The following is a 22,980-nucleotide window of genomic DNA, read 5'->3' as shown; positions in this document are numbered from 1 at the left end:
ATCTGCCCTTTTCATCTCTCCTCTTTTTCAACCTTCTGCAAGCCCTCCAATTATTCTTCTATCTCTCTTTCACTCTGTCATTCATGCCTTTTCTATCCAATGGCTCACTCTCATCCTCCTCTTCACAACCACACAGAACCTAATATAGATGTATCTTTTAGCAATTCAGATTATATATATTTATATATATATATATATTGACAATTGTTTTAATTATAGGGCAGGATTATTATCTACAGAATGAATTCCCATGTGATTTTATCCTCACATCCAACTGCTTACTGGTCATTAGAGGAACCACAAGACAGGAGCTGTTTTAGTGTGGTCTTTTTCTCCCAGCAGAGGGCAGTGTTCCTTCATTATTCAGATAGCCCTGGTCTGATGGTCTGATCACTAAGGCCAGACCGACGTACTCATTTACACTGGGAGGTTCAAGGGTAAGATTCTCTAGATAATTATAGGTGACCAAGCTGCACAAATTGTCTCTGATTTAGGCTCCGGATTCCTCGTGTCGTTCGACGTGGTTGACTCTTGAAAAGTCCTTCGAAGGGTAGAAAATAAATGTTCTTAGCTACAAACAACCTTAGAGAATTAACTAGACTATAGCGCAGTACTGAGCTCACAAGATACCCAGCAAGATCTCCTGTATCTCTGGGTCGTCCGAGAGAGAGCAGCAACACCAAGATCTCAGTCGCAGGTGTCTGGCTCCAGGGAGGGCCTGGTGTGTGGAGCCAGCCAACCCCTTCCCTGTAATCCAGAAGTCCCAGCCCCAAAGCCACCACGGTCGGCCCTCCCTCCGTCGCCCAGACCTCAGCCCCCCCCTGCACGTCACTGCCTCCCTCCTGGTATATAACAGCTGCCAGGCTCCCCACACACACACACACACACACACACGCTTTCTGATGAACTAGCACACTTGCTTCCAAGGCTGGAATAGTAGAGAGGGAGACCTGACCGTGACTGGAGACTTCCACTGCAGGAGACCTGACCGTGACTGGAGACTTCCACTGCAGGAGACCTGAAAGGGTGAGCTGGATGATCTTGGACTGAAAGACAGAAGGTAAGCTGGGACAGGAAGTCACATGACGTATTTGACAGAGAATGTAGGGCTCAGGACTGCAATTAGTCTCATTTTTTCATATTTTTTGTTGAAAAGGGGAAAAAGTCTCTAGGATCAACCATGTAATTGTATGTTATTGTAAGGCCATTTCGTTGAAAGACTTGAAATAGTAAATGCTGACTGGAAATGGGTAATTGTAGCTGTTGGGCACTGAGATCAACATGTTTTAATCTTTGTTGCAAACATAAATCCTAAATCCATACATGAAACACCACGTTCAGAACAAACAAAGGGTGACAGAGTGAGTGCCCTGTGAGCGCAGCACGACCCTGAGGAGCCATGGACACCTGGATGTTAGGAGCCATGTTGACCTGCATCTTCCTCCCGCTGCTGAGGGGAGAGAACTACCTGAACGTCCAAGCAGGTGAACCAGAGCAGACCTGTTATAGCTCCACAAACACCCATAAGGTGGGTCAGGTGGCTGAGCGGTGAGGGAATCGGGCTAGTAATCCGAAGGTTGCCAGTTCGATTCCCGGTCATGCCAACTGACGTTGTGTCCTTGGGCAAGGCACTTTACCCTACTTGCCTCGGGGGAATGTCCCTGTACTTACTGTAAGTCGCTCTGGATAAGATCGTTTGCTAAATGACTAAATGTAATTAAGGTCTTTCCAGGTTTAGCTCAGTGGTAGAGCGTTTGACCATAGATAGATCAAGAGGTCGTGGGTTCGATTCCCCGTCATTACATGGCTCTGGATAAAAGCATCTGCTGAATGAATACAGGGACTTTCTGTCGGTTCAGTGTTGCGCACTGAGAACTCTCTCCCATCCCAAGTGAGCGTGAAAAGTCCACCGTTACGATCCTGACGTTCAAATCCGTTTCCCTGAGTGTTCTCCTGCCGTTTCAGGCTGCAGCACCGCGGCCAACGACCTGGTCTACATCATCGACGGCTCCTCCAGCTTGGGGATCCCTGATTTCCAGTTCGCCAAGCGCTGGCTCGTCAACATCACCAGCGGCTTCGACGTCAGCTCCCGCCACACCCAGGTGGGTGTGGTCCAGTACAGCGACACGCCCCGCCTGGAGATCCCCCTGGGGAAACACCTGACCAATCAGGACCTGGTCGCCGCCATCGACGCGATTGGCTTCCTGGGAGGCAGCACGCAGACAGGGCGGGCCATCAAGTTCGCCACCCAGCACGTCTTCCCTTCGTCCAATCGCACGCAGGCGGCCAGGAACCGCATCGCCGTGGTGCTGACGGACGGACGCTCCCAGGACGATGTGGTGGATGCGGCTTTGGAGGCCAAGGTGGGTCAGAGGTCAGATGGCTGAACGGTTAGGGAATCGGGCTATTAATCAGAAGGTTGCCGGTTCGATTCCTCGGCCGTGCAATATGACGTTGTGTCGTTGGGCAAGGCACTTCACCCTACTTGCCTCGGGGGAATGTCCCTGTACTTACTGTATGTCACTCTGGATAAGAGTGTCTGCTAAATGACTAAATGTAAATGTAATGTAGGTCAGAGGTTAAGGATGGACCCGAAGATGGGGCTATGTGGATGGCCCACATAACATATGTGGATAGCTTCACATCAACTTTACATTCATTTACGTTTCATTCTTTCCTCACCAGGCCCAGAACATCATCCTGTTTGCGGTGGGGGTGGGCAACGAGATCACCAACTCCGAGCTGGTGTCCCTGGCGACCACGCCCCCGTCCACCTACGTCCTTTATGCGGAGGACTACTCCACCATCGGCAGCATCAGAGACGCCATGGAGCAGAAGCTCTGCCAAGGTGAGACGCTCCAGGCATGCTCTTAAAGAGACAGCGTCACTCACAGGACAGTGGGACGCGTCAGGCACGCTCTTAAAGAGACAGCGTCACTCACAGGACAGTGAGACGATGCACATCTGAGCCCCGACGTTCTGCTCTTCCTTCTCTGTACTCTTGGAATGCCTCTTTGGATGAAAGTGTGCCATATGAATATCATGTAAATGTGTCAATAGCATATTTTTTAGCCATGGATCCTGATGTTTACGTACCTGGATCCTGATGCTCTAAGGTACAGTTTGGATCTAATCTCTCTCTCTCTCTGTGTCTCTGTCTCTGTCTGTCTCTCTCTCTCTCTCTCTCTCTCTCTCTCTCTCTCTCTCTCTCTCTCTCTCTCTCTCTCTCTCTCTCTCTCTCTCTCTCTCTCCGTCTCTCTCCCTCCCTCCCTCTCAGAGTCTGTGTGTCCAGCCCATATCCCAGGAACCAACCACAACTCGAAGGGCTTTGAGCTGCTGTCCTCTCTCAAGGTGGACCTGAAGGCCAAGAAGGTGCAGGGCTCTCTCATGTCCGAGGCTGCCTACCTGCTGAGCCCTCGGATGGACTTCACAGACAGCACCAGGTGAGGTTTTACAGGCACACACACACACACACACAGTACACACTGCAGATGTCTGACACACGTGACATGTGACACACACACACCTGATGTGTGATTGTGTTCCAGGGTGGTGTTTCCTGAGGGCCTCCCTCACTCCTACGTGTTGGTGGCCACGCTGCGGATGAAGGCCCCGACCAATCGGGTGAAGTTTGACCTGCTCAGGGTCTTGTCCCAGGACGCGGTCAAGCAGCTCGCCCTGACCATGAACGGCCCGGACAAGTCCGTCACCTTGACAACCACCAGCGCCACCAAGAGGGATCAGAGTGTCATCTTCAACGACCGCGGCATCAAGGTCTGTACACGCGCTCAGATCAGGTCAAGCGTGAATGGATGCAGAGATTCCAACAGGTGTCATGAAAGTGTCTGGTGTCATCTGGCTGATGTTTCGCGACTCGTACCGTCTATCATTGTGCAGTTTGTTGAGAATTCTCTGTCTCTTTATGCATATTTACCCAGTAGTGAACCTTCCCTCCTCTACTCTCCCTCCCCTCCTCTCTTTCCTTTCCTCCCCTCCCCTCTCCTCCTCTTCCCCTCCCCTCCCCTCTCCTCCTCTTCCCCTCCCCTCTCCTCTCCCACCCTCCTCTCCTCCTCCACCCCTCCTCCCCTCTCCTCTCCCCCCCACTGCCCTCCTCCCCTCCTCTCCAGAGGTTGTTTGATGGGGAGTGGCACCAGGTCAAGCTTCTGGTCAAGCCCAGGCGTGTGATCCTTTACCTGGACGACATGAAGATCGAGGAGCAGCTGCTGGAGCCGGCGGCTCCCATCTACATCAACGGGAAAACGCAGGTGGCCAAGAAGGTCAAGATGGACACCACCGTCTCGGTGAGTCAGCGTAAAAACTCTCACATCCAATCATTTCTGTTGTTCAGAACGCTGACTGTTTGCTTGTATGAGAGAATGAGAGTATGTCTTGAGAGAGACAGAGAGCTGCTCTGATGGTCCACGTGTGTCTATGCACTGTGACCGTGACTACGTTTTGTGGCGGCAATCAGTTGTGGATGAATCTTTTTCTTTTTATTCCACCATTTTGTCTCAAACTCCTGCCCTCCAGATTGAGCTGCAGAAGCTTCGAGTGTACTGCGACCCGGAGCAGGGAGAGAAAGAGCCAGCCTGTGAGATCTACTCTGTGGTGAGCACCTTATCTACACTGTGGATCTACATGGTGCATCGTAGCAACACTGTCACCTTATCGCCTGTTTCCTTATGGATTTTCTCTGTGATTTTGTTTTCTAAACAGGATGATAGCAGGGTGAGTAAACAATTGCTTTTTTGTGTTTCCATCACAGTCGATTTAATAATCTGTAACGTAAAGCTCAACGTCATGCTTTAAGTAAGACAGTAAGCATACCAAGTAAGCTGTGGCGTAAATAAAGTTAATTGAATTGATGTATTTATCTGTGTAAATGTTTCCATGGATACATGGTTGATGTTGTCCCCATGCGTCTCAGTGTCCCCCAGACCGCCAGGCAGCAGTGGAGAGCTGTGACTGCCCCATGGGGAAGCCAGGCACCCCGGGTCTGCCTGGACCCATGGTGAGCCCCTGAACACTCACGCTTCACTCTTTACATTCTGCTTATGTGATCTAAAATAACACACGAGTACTGCGTAAAGTAAATCAGATTCTCTCTCCTCAAATCTCCTCCCCCTGCACGGCAAAAACTCTACATCTAAAATCGTGTGATAGTCTTTTTAATTGTATTAATTTCTTACTGCACTGGCAGCCAAATGTACTTGTTTTAAGTTGACATGATGCATATGTCAAGACTTACGGAAACTCTCTGAGTCTCTGAGATGGCCTTCTCTCTGTGTGACTCTTCAGGGCTTCCGGGGAGAGAAGGGCAGGGAGGGGCCGCCTGGCCCTGACGGCAAGCCTGTGAGTGACTCTGACACTGTGACTCTGACACTGTGACTCTGACACTGTGACTCTGACACTGTGACTCCGATACTGTGGCTCTGACACTGTGACTCTGACACTGTGACTCTGACACTGTGACTGTGACTCTGACACTGTGACTCTGACACTGTGACTCCGATACTGTGGCTCTGACACTGTGACTCTGACACTGTGACTCTGACACTGTGACTCTGACACTGTGACTCTGACACTGTGACTCTGACACTGTGACTCCGATACTGTGGCTCCGACACTGTGACTCTGACACTGTGACTCTGACACTGTGACTCTGACACTGTGACTCTGACACTGTGACTCTGACACTGTGGCTCTGACACTGTGACTCTGACACTGTGACTCTGACACTGTGACTCTGACACTGTGACTCCGATACTGTGGCTCTGACACTGTGACTCTGACACTGTGACTCTGACACTATGACTCTGATACTGAACATCCAAGACTCCTTTATCCATCATTCATCAGTCTCAACTATTCAAGCTTTCAGTTTCTCTCCCCAGTCCCATCTGATTCTGCTCTCTTCTATTCCCTTAATATTACTATTCCATATATGATCTTATTTCTTTACCATCCCATGTTTTGATAATAAATTCTAAAAATATACTTGCTAACTCAGGGCAAGCCAGGGGCATCTGGTGTACCTGGGCAGCCAGGGAAGGATGGGATGAATGTGAGTACAACAGACAGGCCGGCATCAACACACAGACGTCCCTCTGAGATCCTCTCACTGTGCAGGCAGACTGCACCCTCTAAACCTGCTGTGTTGTGTGTGTAACCCAGGCAGAGCCAGGCGCTTCAGGGCCCGCGGGCGAGCCAGGACTTCATGGAGCCAAAGTAAGCAGCAGTGTCTGGACTTCTATGTCTGTTGGTCATCACTCAGCGCGGTGACTCGACATGAGCTGGCCGATGCTGGCATGGCTAAGGTCGTGTTCTCGTGTGATTGGTCCGTTCTGCCCACAGGGTGAGATGGGATCGCCTGGTCTTCAAGGCATGCCTGGACCTCCTGGACCCATGGTGAGTTACCATGACGACTGACGTCCGCTAAGATATATATGCTAAGATGATTGTAAAGAACCAAAAAAATAAACGACAAAGTTTCTCTGGCAGGGACCGGGATTTGACCTGCTGAAGTCGAACACTTTGGAAACAGCTGGACCCCAGGTAGCAGCATGACAAACAACCTGCAGCAGATACATACACTGGAGTTATTCAGAAAGGGTGCTCTGGTGAAGTCTGTGTTGGCTCACTGCCTTCTCCTTCTGTGTGCAGGGACCCCCAGGGGAGCCAGGGTCTCAAGGGCCCTCAGGAGAACCTGGACCAGCGGTAAGAACACACCGCACAGCTCCAGCACACACTGGACTGTACTGTACACAACTCTACCCACACAATCTGAGAGGATTACAACATACACTACTGTACACTACCCACACAATCTGAGAGGATTACAAATGCACATGTATCTGTAACATAAGGGACTGTAGTATCAGTCACACGAGATTCATAGTAATCATCGTAATCATAGTAATGCATTTATTTAGCACTTTTATCAAAAGCAACATACATGGGGGGATTTGAACCTATGACCTCTTGAGCTGCAGTCAAATGCTCCTCCACTGAGGTTCCAAAGTTCTCTCACGTTAACTGCACATGTTCACTATGGGCTAGTACTAATGATGGTTTAACTGTTCTCTCACGTTAACTGCACATGTTCACTATGGGCTAGTACTAATGATGGTTTAACTGTTCTCTCACGTTAACTGCACAGGTTCACTATGGGCTAGTACTAATGATGGTTTAACTGTTCTCTCACGTTAACTGCACATGTTCACTATGGGCTAGTACTATTGATGGTTTAACTGTTCTCTCACGTTAACTGCACAGGTTCACTATGGGCTAGTACTAATGATGGTTTAACTGTTCTCTCATGTTGTTGGTGTGTGTAGGGAGAGGTTGGCCCGCCAGGGAAGGATGCTTCACCGGGACCTGCAGGACCCAAGGTGAGCCACTGACTCATTTCCATAGAGCTCCACCCCTGGAGAGATGGTCTGTGTGGACGTGAAGGGGGACTGACTGCTGGATTCACTTCACGTTTAGTTTCACAGAATGTTAGCTGACCAGCCAGGCTAGTTGACTGATGTCCTGCTACTGAACACAGGCCTGCTCCTACACTTCTGTCAGCTGAATAATCCGTTCTCATCTAACCAGAGTGGATATAATGTTGACAAAAACATCCAGTTGCTCTCTATTGCGGTGATTACATTTAGTCATTTAGCAGACGCTCTTATCCAGAGCGACTTACAGTAAGTACAGGGACATTCCCCAGACGCAAGTAGGGTGAAGTGTGTTGCCCATGGACACAACGTCATTTTTCACGGCCGGGAATCGAACCGGCAACCTTCAGATTACTAGCCCGATTCCCTAACCGCTCAGCCACCTGACTCCCCATGATTAGCGGAGACTGGAAGACTAGGACCGTGCTGCTGTAGCTAGACAGGAGATGTTCTCCCAGATGAGTGAAAATATCTCTGGGGTTTTGGAGGGGCTTGCAGAGGACATATTTGTGGTTTGACTTTCATCTTGCATTTGGGAGCCAAGGTTTCTATAAGAGACCAGAAGGTCTAGCTTTCACCCTTTGCTCTATATTGAGAAAACTTCAACAAGGTTGAAACGAGAGGCAAGGATGGCAGCCTACTGGAGAATCTATTTGTAGAAGTTGAGGTGTTGTCGGCGGAGGGAAATGGTTAGTTCACATGTAAACATTGACATACGTTCGGTCTTTCAAGTTTGTTTTTTCTTTGGAGAGGAGGCGACAGGAAACCTACCCCCGCTGACTTAGAAACCTACCTTTTATATATCATATTTAATCATCGTATTTAAACGGATGGTGATAATTAGATTTACGTTTCCTCTGTTTGTGGATGTTATTTCGGTGACACTGCAGCCTTGTCATGCGCTGTCTGACCTTAGAGTAGGTTTGTTTAATCCCGTCCAAAGACAAGTCCTGTCACAGTGAAGTCTGTATAAGCTGGATGAGTCCAGACCAAACACAGGGGCCCCCGGACCGCATTCTACGCCGAATTCGGACATCACAATGGATCTATTCAGATGCCAGTCAGGTGTAGGCTGTGTCTGTGTGGGAACGAGGGTCTGTCTAGAACAGTTACTGTTCCTCTTGTTCCTCCATCTGTTTCTGTGGCTCATTGCTCCCTCTTTCTCTCTCCCTTTCTCTGGGGTTGGCAAAGTTTAGTGACAGGCAACCCTACCATTTACCGACCTATTAAACTGAGCACACGTTCCCCGTAAAAGAGCTCGATAAAGGTCTTGGCCTGGGTAGGACGTTTGATCTAGCCTGATAATTGGGTGAAAGTATGTTTAGCGAGTGCAGTGACATTTCTTCATTGTAACCAGGAAGTCTGTAGTTGAAACCTCAGAAGGTGTGATGGCGGATCACTGGAGGGGGCATCGTTTTAAGTACCAGGCCAACGACGTAGTGTCCTTGGGCAAGACACTTCACCCTACTTGCCTCAGGGGGAATGTCCCTGTACTTACTGTAAGTCGCTCTGGATAAGAGCGTCTGCTAAATGACTAAATGTAATGTAAAATGTAATTTTGGATTAGAAGCCAGGAGGAACACCCCAAATAAATGCAGAGCCAAACCCCAGGGTCCCCCACCTGCCCCCCCCCCCCCCCCCCCCCCCTGTGCACACACACACACACACACTCTCATATTTTTCCCAGTCTCTAGGCATTGGGTGCTGGAGGATGATTAACGAACCCAGAGGTGGGGGTTTGATGTGGTGGACCAAATGAAAGCTGCCTCGTTAGGGTGGGTTTGGTTCAGTGTTCAGGGCTGCACCAGGGCTTGGCTGCTACTCTCTCTAATCACTGGCTTCAGCACACGACACCACTGGGCTGTAAAAACAACCACACCACAGCATCATGCTCAATCTTAGATGTAGCAGCAGAGCGGGTTGAACCTGCCAGCCAGCTTGTCTGCCTATAAGCCTGCCTACTTGGCAGCTCAACAGGAGAGTTTAGAACTTCAACACTTGAATCCAAACGTTCCAGAATGTTAATAGGCATTCTTTATATTCCCCAATAAAAAAAACTTGAATGAAAACTGCGGAACAGTGAAATCCCCTATAAAGTTTTACTGGTAATTACTATCCTCTGTAGAAGGGGAACAGTTGTTTGGAGGAAATAATAACTGAGTTCCTACTGTATCACAACACGGTAGGTGGACCTGTCACGGCTCAGGGAACGCTGTGTGTGAGGTCTACTTTCAGAGCTGTGATGTGTCATGATCAGGAAATTATTTCCTTCTCCATGTTTGGCCTTCATGTTGTAACAAGTAAACAGTACAACATATCCCGTGGTACGCATGCTGTGATGCATACTAAGAATGTTTAATATAAACTAACATAGATTTGTCCACTAGGCTGGTTGCTATCTATGAGCATAGCCGCATTTCCCCTGGACATTATGCAAGTGCGAATGGTTTTCCACAAATCATGTAGTCGCGGCAACACGCCGATGAGGAGCTTGCACAAACGTTCCAATTAAATTCCGTCTGATTACACATAATGTCCCTAGCTCTGTGAGCCCAGCCCGGTCGCTGCTTCCCTCTTCCAAACACATATGACAGCAAACCAATCCTGCAAACCCTAATGATGGTCCTCCAGAATAAGACTCCGTCGGCTTGAAAATGTCTGTAATGTCTTGTAATTTGGCGAATCACACAAGACACTTTTTTGGGGTGATGTAGCTGATACATAGTATTCATTATGTCTTTTTGTGGTTCGGTAATTTGAGACATTGATTATAGGTTGGCTGTGATCTCAGGGCAGACAGGTTATATAGATAGAATCTTTGCATGGGGATCATGTCATCTGCAGTACAGACGAAAAACTGTACGATGATTGAACACTTGGAATGCACAGCTATGGGCTGGTCCCCTACAGTAAACTATTCAGCATGTAATAGTGTAGATAGAATGTAAATTGAAGTCTACAGGATGTGTAGTTAACATAGCAGGGTGCCTCAGGTTTGGTCTGGAGAAAAGAACCACTGCTTATAAAGGGATGGGTTTAGCTCAGTGATTGAGGTTTTGACTGGGGAGCCAGAGGTTGCAGGTTCCGTTCCACTTCTGAATGTTGCTTTGCACACTGGCATCCGCTAAATGAAAACATTCTTGTTTTATTTACGGAAGTCTGAATCGACGTAGTTGAGCGAACAGATCAAACCCCAATCTGTCTCTTCAAGTGCCACCCCCCCACCTCCTCCCTCATTTTTCATGTCATGCTAACACCTCCCTCCCTTGCAAGTTTCAAATAAATGAACCCAGTCTAACAGAGCAGAGAACACTCAATCACCTGGGTCATAAATCAAATCCCTCACAATCAGTTTTACCCATAATAGCTACTTGCGATGTTTACCACTTCACCTAGGCGCTGACTATTTCATGTTTGGGCTTCATGATCACTTGTCATCCTGAAATATTTTCAGCCATTACCCTTGCATCGTGACTGTGTATAAGATCAAGCCTCTCATGTTGATAATGACAGGGTGGGCTTAGCTGACAACCTCCATTCCAAGTTCAGAGAGACAGAACACTTCAAAAGCACATGTGGCAGGCAGGGCCTGTGCAGCACTGCATGGTGCTTACTTACCTACCGACCGCGCTTCACTGGTGAAACACTAGCTGTAGCTAGGCTAAACTAGTTCATGTGTGGTCTGTCTGTGTGGTAGAAGATCATAGCTACATGCATGTTGGAGGTGTTTTAGATGGATCATAACTCGAATCCAATGACTGATCGTGTCCATGCATGCCTATGGTGTGTTAGTGTGAGGCTTGGCGTTTAGGGGGTTGATCGTTTGCAAATCTGGCAACCCCCACCTCGAGGGGACATCAGCAGTCCCTTGCATGGTGTAGCATGGTCTATTCCAGAAGTTAATCATATACTGTATCAGGCCATTACACAGCAGAGCTTGTTTACATTTACATTTAGTCATTTAGCAGACGCTCTTATCCAGAGCGACTTACAGTAAGTACAGGGACATTCCCCCGAGGCAAGTAGGGTGAAGTGCCTTGCCCAAGGACACAACGTCAGTTGGCATGACCGGGAATCGAACTGGCAACCTTCGGATTACTAGCCCGACTCACTCACCGCTCAGCCAACTGACTTGTTGAAGATGTTCTAGGCTACAACATGTACTTATGACTTGTGAAGAGAATGTGAGACACACACACACACGCACACACGTGTACATTTTCACAAACGTTTTCTTGTTCTACTCCAGGGTGAAAAAGGAGAAGGTGGGGTGCCTGGATTGGAAGGACAAACCGGAATCCCTGTAAGTGGCATTATTCAAATTCAGCTTTATTCAGATATACTCAAGGAAAAGGAATGAAGAACTTGGCCATGTTGATCTCATTTCTCAGCCAAGCACTCCTCCTTCTCTTCCCCATCATCATCATCATTGTCATCATCTTCTTTCCCTCCAGTATAACTCCAGCTGTTCTATAGCCGTACCAGCAGTCCTTCTGGGAAGCAGTGTTATGTTCCATTGAGGCACATATACTAAAAACCATAAACTGGTTTATGAAGCCACCTAAAAGACATTAAGGAACTTTTAACTCAAAATAGACCTGATGTTTGAGTTGACGTCGCTCCAAATGTGGTCATCAATCTGCCTCAGTGTTTGTTAACTCCAGGACACGCTCTCTGCCCCTCTCAAACCCTAATGCCTCGAGGCGTATAGAACCGAACACTGAGACAGTAAGTTGTTGAGATATCCTCTATATGGGTCTTTGCTATAAGAAGGAACAGCTTTCCAAACACACAACCCTTAAACTATCACCGGGGATGTCACAACACCAAGGTTAGGGGTGTAGTTAGTTGAGGTCCTCAGTAAAAAAAAAAAAAGGTTGACAGCCCAAATTTTGCCACAGTCTAAAATAGCAAACTTGGGGTACTGGAGGGTTGTGAAGGTAAACAGAACTCTAGTGTGGTTATTGGGCTGTGGGTCAGAACTGGAACCATCTGTCTTAAAGGTTCTGGAGCAGAGACCACCAGTAACCAACCCATGTGCATATCAGCCGTCTCTGGTTAAAAACATTGCGCTAAAAATACTGGTAGACCAAGGGCTTAGGGCCCCATCGTAGGTTGGGAGTGTTATTCATGCATAGCCTGTGTTCCAGAGAAGCACTGTTGAAGGTCTCAACCCACCCTGGAGCTCTGGGTCTTTCCTCTTTGGTCTAGTGGTAGATGTTTGAGTTCTCATTTGGGTGGCCAGTGGTTTGAAGCCCACCTGTAACAGCTACACTTGCTGTATTTACGATTTAGTATAGTATTTCTATGGATTTTGAAATAATAAATCCAAGATGACAGTAGTTTCTGTGGTTGCCTTGGGAACACTCTCTAGGCTTAGTGTAGGCTGCATTTGGGCAATGTACAGGAAGAAAAAAAGTACAGACCAGCCAAGGGCTTTAGATGTTAAAAGTAATATTGATGCAGTACACAGAGAAGTGCATCTAACCAGGATCTAGTCTCTTAACTGTGGCTAGCTCTCACCTCGATCAGGTTGAGGTCAACCTCAGATGTTCTGCCAGACCACAAACTGACCAGCAGATGGAGACAGACCACATACACGAACACACGAACACACACAGTCGAGACTCCTCAATATATACACATTTATGTCTTTCCCTCTGTGGAAATCCAAGCAGTGGTTGGCTGGCTGCTTACTTTACTTGGAGGCGTGGAATGATACGAGGCAGGCTTTCTTGAACTCAGAAGAGAACGGGAGGAATGGAAGGTCGTCCATGGCAACGCGAGGACTGAAAGTCTGAATCAGAAGAAACAGCTTCTCCAGAAATGTTTCAAACTGTAACAGTTCTCTATCGCTGTGCGGATGTTTGTGGAAAGCTACCACAACAATTAGTAGTGATGCGTAGCCCTCTCATAAACTCCCTCCACTCACACTGCCTGGTCCATTACAGCTCTCATTTAAGACCTCATTTCCTGCTAAACAGGAAGTTGTCACAGGTGCTGCGAGGGAGCCAGGGTCCTGCTGGGGGCCTTCTGAGGACACGGGGCTCATGCCAGGCATGGGGACGGGGGCCTGTTACATTCATCCCACCGTTTGCTATGTTCATGTTTTAATGTTTTATTTATCTTCTCGCCCTGCTGAGCATGGTGTTTCCTGTGTGTGTTGATCTTCAGGGCATTCGGGGCTTTCCTGGTGAGACTGGGCCTGTAGGATCTCCGGTACAGTATTATTATAATAACACATACAGTAGATATTATACACTATATGTGAAACAATGCTGTAATCACATAGATAGCTACTGGATGTCCTAGGAAGAGACTTAAGACACCATAATATTCTAGGCCAGGTCTGTGACAGGAGTTCACCTTTTGAACTGACAGAACCAAATCTGTGGGGCAGACTGTCCACCTACAACTTCTGCTTCTTCATAATCCATCTGTCTGTCTAGAAATTACATTTACATTTAGTCATTTAGCAGACGCTCTTATCCAGAGTGACTTACAGTAAGTACAGGGACATTCCCCCGAGGCAAGTAGGGTGAAGTGTCTTGCCTAAGGTCACAACGTAATTTTGCACAGCCAGGAATCTAACCGGTAACCTTCAGATTACTAGCCTGACTCCCTAACCGCTCAGCCACCTGACTCCCAGAAATCTGTTGTGCTTCTGTGTGACAGGGTGAGAAGGGCTCTACAGGACTGGAGGGCTTGACAGGGCCTGTTGGGCTGGAGGTATGTGCACTGGTTCAGTGGACTTACTTATGTTGATCAGTTCCTTCCTCTACTGAAATTGTATGTTGTTCAAGTTATAATTCAGATAATTATTTAGAAACTAGCAGACAAATTGGCATCTAATGAGTTTAGTCTTGACAGTTGACTGCTCTCTGTTGGATGGTTACGGTACTGCAGTGATTTTGCTATGAGAAACTGTATAGACTTGGAAGAAAAACACAACGGAAAACCACAGTGGAAATATTGCCATGACCAACAGAGGAAATGAAATAAATGCCCCAAAAAAGTCCAACAGTTGTTTTAACTAGTTTATAAATTTTCTATTCAAGCATAATATTTCAGATATCACCTTTCCTATGATATTTCAGCAATTCCAATTTCCAACAGGTTATCATACTTGTAGTATACTATGCCACGTAAAAAAATATTGCTACTAGAATACACACACTTCAGTGTCACCATAGAAACCATGATCACATGTTTATTTGTTCAGGGACCTCCTGGACCTGTCGGTCCACCTGGAGCTGATGGACAGGCGGGGGCAAAGGTAACGTGTGTGTGCGTGTGCATATGTGTCTGTGTGTGTGTGTGCGTGTGCATATGTGTCTGTGTGTGTGTGTGCGTGTGCATATGTGTCTGTGTGTGTGTGTGTGTGTGTGTGCGTGTGCATATGTGTGTGTGTGTGTGTGCATATGTGTGTGTGCACATGTGTGTGTGTGCATGTGTGTGTGTGTGTGTGCATATGTGTGTGTGTGTGCATTTGCATATGTGCATGTGTGCGTGTGCATGTGTGTGCGTGTGCATGTGTGTGTGCATGTGTGTGTGTGTGCATATGTGTGTGTGCATATGTTTCCATCCTTGTGTTCTCACTGATTTATGTCTTGAAGTATGTGTGTGTTAACCGTGTCCATGTTCACATGTATGTTTCCGTGTGTGTGTGCACCTGTAGGGCAGCCCAGGGGCGCAAGGATTAAACGGCCTACCTGGAACACCTGGACCCAAAGTACGTCTTTGTCAATTGACAGTTTTTTTTTAATCAGAAGAAACAGATCTAAAAATGTGTGTTGTGCATGTGCTGCTGTAGTACTACACTAATACTGTATGTTCTTTCAAGTTCTTCCATATACCTCAGGCAAAAGACAAGAGACTTTGATATCAATTCACTTGGTGTTCTAAGACCATACTTATCATTATGTTTTACTGCTGCACAGTTCCTGTGGTTAACCATGAGTGTAGCTGGTGATGCTGAAGGTTTCACACCCTAACTGAAAAACAAATTGCAGGACGTCCTATAGATACTCCTGTATCTGCCTAGAATCCTGTGTCTGAAGTATTTTAAACAAATGGAAACACATAAATTCACATTTTACATTCATGTATTCATTTAGTAAATGTTTTTATCCAAAGCAATATTCAAATAGGGTATATAGTGAATAGCGGATAATCAAGGACTACAAGAGACTAGTTTTAACAGTATTAATGTTGTTAGTGCTAAGGAACAGTCTGTATTTTACAAGACAGTGCAAAACCAACCACATCCTCTCAACTACAATATCCCATAATAATCTGACCAAATCCTTTCCCTTCAACAGGGAGAGCAGGGGGAGCCTGGTATCCAAGGGTTACAGGGGGAAAAAGGACATCCTGGGTTCAAAGGGCAACAGGTAACTTAATGTACAGCTCTTTTAGAATTATTTTAGAATTCAACCATGTTTTAACAGTCATGTTATGACAGCAGATAAGATAACTATCACTGTTTCCAGGGTGATGCTGGGGTACCTGGAGTCAAAGGAAGCAATGTAAGATGCCAAGCACGAATAATTCTGTCGTTAAATGTTGTTACAGGCTACTGGTTATCAACAAATACCTGAACTGAAGTAATGCAACAAAAATGGGTTTAGTCTATAATAATGTATCTTAGCAGATGCTTTACAACGTATTTGAGTTCCAGGATTCAAATACGAAGGAGATAGGATGGGAGAACACCTCTGATTGTATATGATAGAGGTGATGACCTTCACCCTCCTGTTGTTCCAGGGTGAGCGAGGCAGCAACGGAGAACCTGGAGCTCATGGGGTGCCTGTATGTGACCTCTGACCTTTCCACTTTGAACTCCACCCCTAATTCTGTCTTTCACCTGCATTATTCCTGGTAGAGAGCTGTAGATTTGAAAAAAGGTGTCGATATGGTCAATGCCTTTTTTTGTGATTCTGTTTGTTTATTTGTGGAGGTTTTTAACCCATGTCTTCCTGGTAGGGAGTACTGGGCCCAAGAGGGAGCAAAGGAGAGGTGAGCTGCTTACGTGTGATTGGTTAATGACTTGTATTACTGTACATTATTCAGATCAAGTTAGTTTGGAGAAGGTGTTTAGGAACAGGATCGGTCTAGTTCAAGATCAATACAGTGTCTCTGTTTACATGGCTGGCTGCTCTAAGTGAGACTAGCTAACTGTAATAATACAGAACCATGGCAGTTTCTGAGAAACAGTAGTACACAGCTTATTTACGTTCTCTCGGGTAGAAAAATGTGCTGTGTGTGTGTGTGTGTGAATGTGAATGTGCGTGTGTGTGTGTGGGGGTGCAGTTTGTGCATGCTGACTTGACACTTAAAAAACGTCAATAAAATGTTTTGCTTCCTCATCCTCTTTACAAAGAAGCATAACAATGACCTTATGTTTGTCGAGGCGTGTCTGACTAACTCTGTCTTAACACATTCCTACACAGAACTATTCCCCTCAAATGTTGTTAAAGGTCGATTACCAAAATGAGTACAAAAAGATACTGAGAGGAATCAGTGCAGCCCACATCTGTCACAGCTTAAACTTTGATGACAGAACTCAAAACATGTCAAGTGAGGCTCAACTGGCCTGGGTTAAACTAAATAATCACCTGAAGAGTTTTTGTACTCAAGAATATCGTTTTAGCAGATGCAATGTGTTGATTTACATTTACATTTAGTCATTTAGCAGACGCTCTTATCCAGAGCGACTTACAGTAAGTACAGGGACATTCCCCCGAGGCAAGTAGGGTGAAGTGCCTTGCCCAAGGACACAACGTCATTTGGCAGAGCCGGGGATCGAAACAGCAACCTTCTGATTACTTGCCCGCTTCTCTAACCGCTCAGCCACCTGACTCCCAAGGCACTTGTGTCTGCTGACGTCTGATTGGTCCTCCAGAGAGGCCTAGCGGGCGATCCAGGAACCAGAGGGGCTGATGGGAAGAAAGGCGAAAATGGCCAATTGGGGGTGTCCGGCTCTCGAGGTTTCCCTGGCCAAGACGGCCTACCTGGTCAACCAGGTGTGCCTGGTTACCCTGGGAAACCAGTAAGTAGGCAGGGACACAGTGCTGTTCTTAAAGACTATATCAACTGCTTCAATCCAGGTTTATTTTCTTTACAGGACATCTTGTTGGTAATTTCACTTTATAAGATGACAGGCTACTTCCCTCACCCTGGGCTCCTGGCCTGTATAGTCCTCCTACAGAACAGGAGGGAACTGTGACCCAGTGACTGAGAGCTGATGCAAGGGTCTGGTTGTGACTATTGTGTGTAAACTGTGTTTCAGGGCAAGACTCCTTCTGAAGAGCAACTAATGAAGATTTGTGCCAACATGCTTCGAAGTATGTTCAACACCCTGAAACCTTTTCTCCACTGTCATTACAGTGCATGTTTTCATGGACTTTTAAACCATTCAGTAGTGACTGTTTAATGGAGCGAGGTGCTGTAGACTAACAGTATTACAGACTCATACCATGTTGGATGCTTTGGTGTCAAATACAAAACTTTAAATTCTTTATTGTTGCACAATCTCAATATAAAGGATTGTGAAAGAGCAGAATTCTGATAACCACGTGTGTGTGTGTGTGTGTATCACACACACACACACACACACACACACTCTTACCCTGGAAACATCTGGGGCATCAACCAAGCTTTCATTTCCGCATTTCAGACAGCAGAAGTAGCAGGTATGAGTAACCGACAGGACTATTGCCTAATCTGTTTGTACGTGTGTGTGTGTGTGTGTGTGTGTGTGTGTGTGTGTGTGTGTGTGTGTGTGTGTGTGTGCTGGAGATACATGGAGAAAAGATATTTACTGTTTCCTGGAGATTTCATCACTCTCCTCATCCTCAAAATAAGCCCTCACTATGCTGACATGAATGATGCCATAGCAACAGTAGCTGACGATCACAGTTTGATGTTCACTATCAGCAACAAAGAGCTGAAGTGATTATTTATAAACCTCTACAATACAGCCCCTGCACTGTGTTCTGTAGCTCTATTGATATTTTTTTTTTTTTATGATTATTCCAGGATTTATATATATATATATATATATATATATATATCAGTTTTAACTCATTTTGAAACTTTGATATTTTAACTTCAAACCGATCAAAGTCACAGCACAGTCAATCTAAACCGCACAGGGATTCAAATCTCAACCACCACACTGCCTGTTTCTGTAGAACCCTAATCTCAGTCACCATCACCCGCTGTTTCATTCTGTCCAGGTGAGTTTCCCCAGCTCCTCCACATGGTGTCACCGCGGGGCTGCGGTCGATGCGAGAGCGTGGTGGGACCCCCAGGTGAGCCGGGAGCCCCAGGCCTGAAAGGCCCAAGCGGGACCCCAGGGTACCCTGGAACCCCTGGGTCTCAGGGCTACACGGGGCAGCCTGGACGAAGAGGACCTCCAGGAATCAAAGGTGCTGTCAGATCTTTTTCTGAATTTGAATCTCTGAAACGCACAGGTTCACAGAGTGGACATGACAGGGGCTGTGTGACATGGGGGACCTCTGAAACATCTCTAGGTGTAGCATTCTTACCGCAGAAGTGCCTTTCTGATAAGCTAATGTACTGTACGTGTGTGTGTGTCTGTCCAGGAGACACAGGGTCGCTAGGACTGAAAGGTGCCAAAGGAGAGGGAGACATTGGGTTGCCAGGTCCTCTTGGACCAACAGGTGAAACCCCCCTTTTCTGCTGTTTCAATTATGCCTCAAGCCTGAACACATCAAAAGATGCTAATGCTACAGTACCACCAACACACTGACTACTGTAATACATCGATCATCCTCCACAGGAAGAGAACCAGTATGTGAGAGCTGAGCTGTCTTCTCTCTTCCCCCCCCCTCAGGCCTTCAGGGTCCCAGAGGGAGAGACGGGGAGGGTGTCCCGGGACCTCCAGGAGAGCCAGGGAAGCCAGGAAGCCACGGTATCCCAGGAAAGAGAGGCCCAGCTGGGGACACGGGCGTGTGTGACCCCTCCTCCTGCTACCAGGCTTTTGAGACGCTAAGGGAGGAACGCTACAGCAAAGGACCCAGCTTCTAGATCTCTTGGCACTGCTGTGGACGTTACCTGGAAGCGCACCGAAAGCTCAGTCCATGTGAGCGAAGTCTGGAAGGACTCGCAGAGGAACGACTGCTGACTGTGTGAGGAGATTCCAGCGTCTCACCCATAATGTACGTTCTTTTCTTCTTTTTTTTTAACACTTTCCCAATTTCCTGATATCAACGGAATTCCTGTTGCAATGGAGGACCTAGGACATCAGTATCTGTGTCCTGGCAAACTGAGATGTTGAAAGAGTCAGTAGTGATTCTTCCAAGAAAGGTAGTTGGGAGTAAAATGTTGCCCAATGATAGGTCCGTGTTACGAGTCACATCTAAATGGTTTTCTTTGTACTGTCAAGAGCTGTGGCTTTACATGGTCATGTGAAAGATCCAATGCATTGCACTTCTCTTGTAAAGCTACCTCTAAACTGGATCCAAAGTGTTTTTACAATGATATGATGATTTGGTATAACCTCCAACTGTAGTGAGAAGTTGTTTCTTTATGACTGAGGAACTCAGGATGTTGTGAAATGTATGACACTAGCAAAGTGTTTGTTCTTATTTTTTTCTGGATCTGATTCATTCTTTGTTTCACCATAGACACCTTTTAAACTTAAAACTTTCAATAAGGACATGTATCTGTTGTTTTGATGTTAGTTTATGAACTAAATGTTTATGCAGCAGTAGCATGACCCTGTCTTGTTCCAGCATTTACAACAATAATCTTTTTCTATTCAATTTGTTCACAAATATGATCATACAGTTTATATTTGTTATGTTATTTATGTGTATTGGAAGTGTATTACTTTCCAACAGATTCAAAGCACTGCTGATTAAGCACTGTCAAATATTTCCTTAATTCAATAAAGTTATTTTCTGTACTCTATATTTTGTATTTCAGTAAAAAGTAATGGCACATGAAATACATTGGCATTGCTCATACATTTAGTTGACTAAAATGGAGTGGAGTTGCAGTTATTTTTTACATTGAATTCAGTCAGAATGATAAAGATCTGATTATGTCTAGTGACATTTCAGCTTGCTGTTTGGACAGATTCTGACAGCCAGCCGTCTTCCCAGAAAGACAGTTCCAGTTCTAACCCTGAGTCACACCCCCCTAGTTGTGTCACGCTTAAACACCCTCAGCATGCAGACGTCTCTCTGTCAGTGTGACCGGAGCCACGGGGAGCAGAACCATAGTCGAAGAGGTGAGTCATCTGATACAGGCTCCTCTTAGGGTGGTTCATGTATTAATTGTTATTTGCATGTCTTGCCTACGTGTTCTTGATTATCTTCTGCACTAACTACATACACTATTCATGTTGCTTCAAGTAAAAGCCTCTGTTAAATGACAAAATGTAAAAAAATATCTATGGGGAAAAAATGCAGTTTGGGTAACAGGCAATACGTTGTGAAGTCAGAAACAGCTTTGTTTTTCAACCAATTTAATGAACATCTTTTCTGGCAGGTTTAGAATAGTTTAAGATGGAGTATGATGATGAGAATTACAATCTATTCCTCGATCTCTATAACGAGTCCTCTAATGAGTCCTCCATCTATGTGACAGACGAGCTTGTCACCCTGTGCCAGACGGTCGACGTGAACAAGTTTGGTGCCACGTTCATGCCCTTGTTCTACCACATTAACTTCCTTTTGAGCATCCTGGGAAATGGCCTGGTGCTGTGCATCATATACAAGTATGAAAAACTCAACACCGTCACCAACATCTTCCTCCTCAACCTGGTCTTCTCCGACATCCTGTTTGCCTGCGGCCTGCCTTTCTGGGCCACCTACTACTCCACAGAATGGATATTTGGACGGGCACTGTGCAAGATCGTGGGGAGCCTGTTCTCTATCGGGTTCTACAGCTCCATTCTCTTCCTCACCCTCATGACCTTTGACCGCTACCTGGCAGTGGTGCACGCCATCACGGCGGCCAAGAGCCGCAGAAAGCTGTATGCCTGCAGTCTGTCAGCCGCTGTGTGGTTTATCAGCATCCTGGCAGGCCTTAAAGAGCTGGTGCTGTATGATGTGCGGAAGGACCATTCTTTGGGCTACATGTGTGAGGAAATGGGTTCCTCCAAGGCCGTCATGACCAAATGGAAGTTGTTTGGCTATTACCAGCAATTTCTGATCTTCTTTCTGCTCCCCCTGCTCATGGTGCTGTACTGCTACATTCGAATTACCGTCCGGATAATGTCTACTCGCATGAAAGAAAAGTGCCGTGCGGTCAAGCTCGTCTTCGTGATCATCTTCACTTTTTTCATTTGCTGGACTCCATACAACGTTGTCATTCTGCTACGCGCTTTCTATATTTCCCGCGACCCGAACATTTGTTTCGAAGCTCTAAACTACGCTCTGTACGTGACGCGTAATGTGGCCTACTTCTATTGCTGCGTGAGCCCCGTGTTCTACACCTTCGTAGGAAAGAAGTTCCAGAGCCATTTCAGGAAACTGGTGTCCAAACGCATCCCGTGTCTGAAGACCACCCTCCTGACCAGCCAGAGCTCAAGGACCACGTCGCAGAGAAGTCCATACACCAACTGTGACTACTAGAAAGAAGACCTGCCTTAGAAAACGAAATAGGTCTGTAGACAGATTGCTTTACCTGTTACTTGGAGTTTACATTTTTGGAGACTGTTCCAAATGAATGTTGGATGAGAATTTGTGTGGGAAGTAAATCCTCGTAAAATTTCAGTAGGCCTAGGCGATATACTGCAATGATGTGAGTTTGCAAAAGCGCTGAAGTTGTAGCCCATGCAAGTGAATGTGTGGGGCATTCAGGTGAGTGTGGACTGTGCCAGCTGACTTTTACAGTAGGTCTATTAGACGATTTTATGATTTTATGATTGCATGATTTTTTCAGGTGACGAAGTTCTCAGAATGTACTGGTTTTGTTGTGGCTTGCCTTGCTTCTTTAAATATATTTAGGCTACGCATTAAAACAAAGTAAAGCATGCATTAAAATACAAGGAATTTAGTGTGTATCTCTTTGTGTATTGTGTTCTAACCACAAATAAACATTTTCAAAACACAATCACTGCTAAATATCTGACAAACCAACAAAACTGTTTTATTTTGAGCCTTCCGCATTTTTCAGCACAGTAGACTGCTGAGACAGTAATCTAGACAACTGTCAGAGGGCACTATGCCAGAGGTGTCATAAACATCAAGTTCTTTTCATTATGACTTTTGTGAGAAAATGTCACATAGGGCCTACGTTTATTCCGGTTTAGTAGTTTAGTAGACAATTATATGTTGTGTGTTGTTTTTAAATTAGGCAAAATCTCTTGGTATTTTATATTGAGCCTAAATAGCCTATTGTTATACTTTTATACATGTGTATGACACACAATGGCATACAGGCAAAGACTGTGGGTTAGTAACTTCTGTATTTCAGGTCCAAACCTGCTGAAACTGTTTTCACACCTTTATTCTTGGTGTTACATGGTGTTTCCCCTAAACTCAACAATTCTAAGAAA

The 22,980-nt window shown here is 46.1% G+C and overlaps 2 protein-coding genes across 2 annotated transcripts; both read left to right on the top strand.

The window, feature by feature from the left end:
* The first annotated feature begins 1,399 nt into the window (after nt 1-1,399).
* si:ch211-106n13.3 (vWFA and Collagen domain-containing protein) lies at nt 1,400-19,658 on the top strand. The gene is made up of 30 exons (XM_067253754.1): nt 1,400-1,484; nt 1,966-2,363; nt 2,686-2,848; nt 3,278-3,443; nt 3,549-3,774; nt 4,128-4,301; nt 4,531-4,608; nt 4,717-4,728; nt 4,928-5,011; nt 5,299-5,352; nt 6,011-6,064; nt 6,175-6,228; nt 6,355-6,408; nt 6,502-6,555; nt 6,664-6,717; nt 7,338-7,391; nt 11,695-11,748; nt 13,620-13,664; nt 14,121-14,174; nt 14,668-14,721; nt 15,124-15,177; nt 15,767-15,838; nt 15,938-15,973; nt 16,212-16,256; nt 16,431-16,463; nt 17,350-17,496; nt 17,737-17,791; nt 18,686-18,877; nt 19,055-19,132; nt 19,306-19,658. Exons 1-30 carry the CDS (start codon nt 1,400-1,402, stop codon nt 19,497-19,499), a joined length of 2,877 nt encoding a protein of 958 aa, XP_067109855.1. The 3' UTR covers nt 19,500-19,658.
* Nucleotides 19,659-20,665: 1,007 nt separating this feature from the next.
* On the top strand, nt 20,666-22,535 carry ccr12a (chemokine (C-C motif) receptor 12a). The gene is made up of 2 exons (XM_067253186.1): nt 20,666-20,706; nt 20,967-22,535. The coding sequence occupies exon 2, from the start codon at nt 20,984-20,986 to the stop codon at nt 22,052-22,054; it is 1,071 nt and encodes a 356-aa protein (XP_067109287.1). The 5' UTR covers nt 20,666-20,706; nt 20,967-20,983; the 3' UTR covers nt 22,055-22,535.
* The last annotated feature ends 445 nt before the right edge of the window (nt 22,536-22,980 follow it).

Source organism: Osmerus mordax, chromosome 16, assembly GCF_038355195.1.
Source record: "Osmerus mordax isolate fOsmMor3 chromosome 16, fOsmMor3.pri, whole genome shotgun sequence".
Taxonomy (NCBI): Eukaryota; Metazoa; Chordata; class Actinopteri; order Osmeriformes; family Osmeridae; genus Osmerus; species Osmerus mordax.
The sequence above is the reverse complement of the archived record's forward strand: the minus strand, read 5'-3'. Positions and strand labels throughout refer to the sequence as shown.

Excerpts from the sequence above, each read along its gene's own strand:
- ccr12a (XM_067253186.1), top strand. The coding sequence starts at position 20,984 with ATGGAGTATGATGATGAGAATTACAATCTATTCCTCGATCTCTATAAC.
- si:ch211-106n13.3 (XM_067253754.1), top strand. The coding sequence starts at position 1,400 with ATGGACACCTGGATGTTAGGAGCCATGTTGACCTGCATCTTCCTCCCG. Across the intron at positions 15,974-16,211 it reads CTGGAGTCAAAGGAAGCAAT|GGTGAGCGAGGCAGCAACGG; the intron begins GTAAGATGCCAA and ends CTGTTGTTCCAG. Across the intron at positions 19,133-19,305 it reads AGGTCCTCTTGGACCAACAG|GCCTTCAGGGTCCCAGAGGG; the intron begins GTGAAACCCCCC and ends CCCCCCCCTCAG.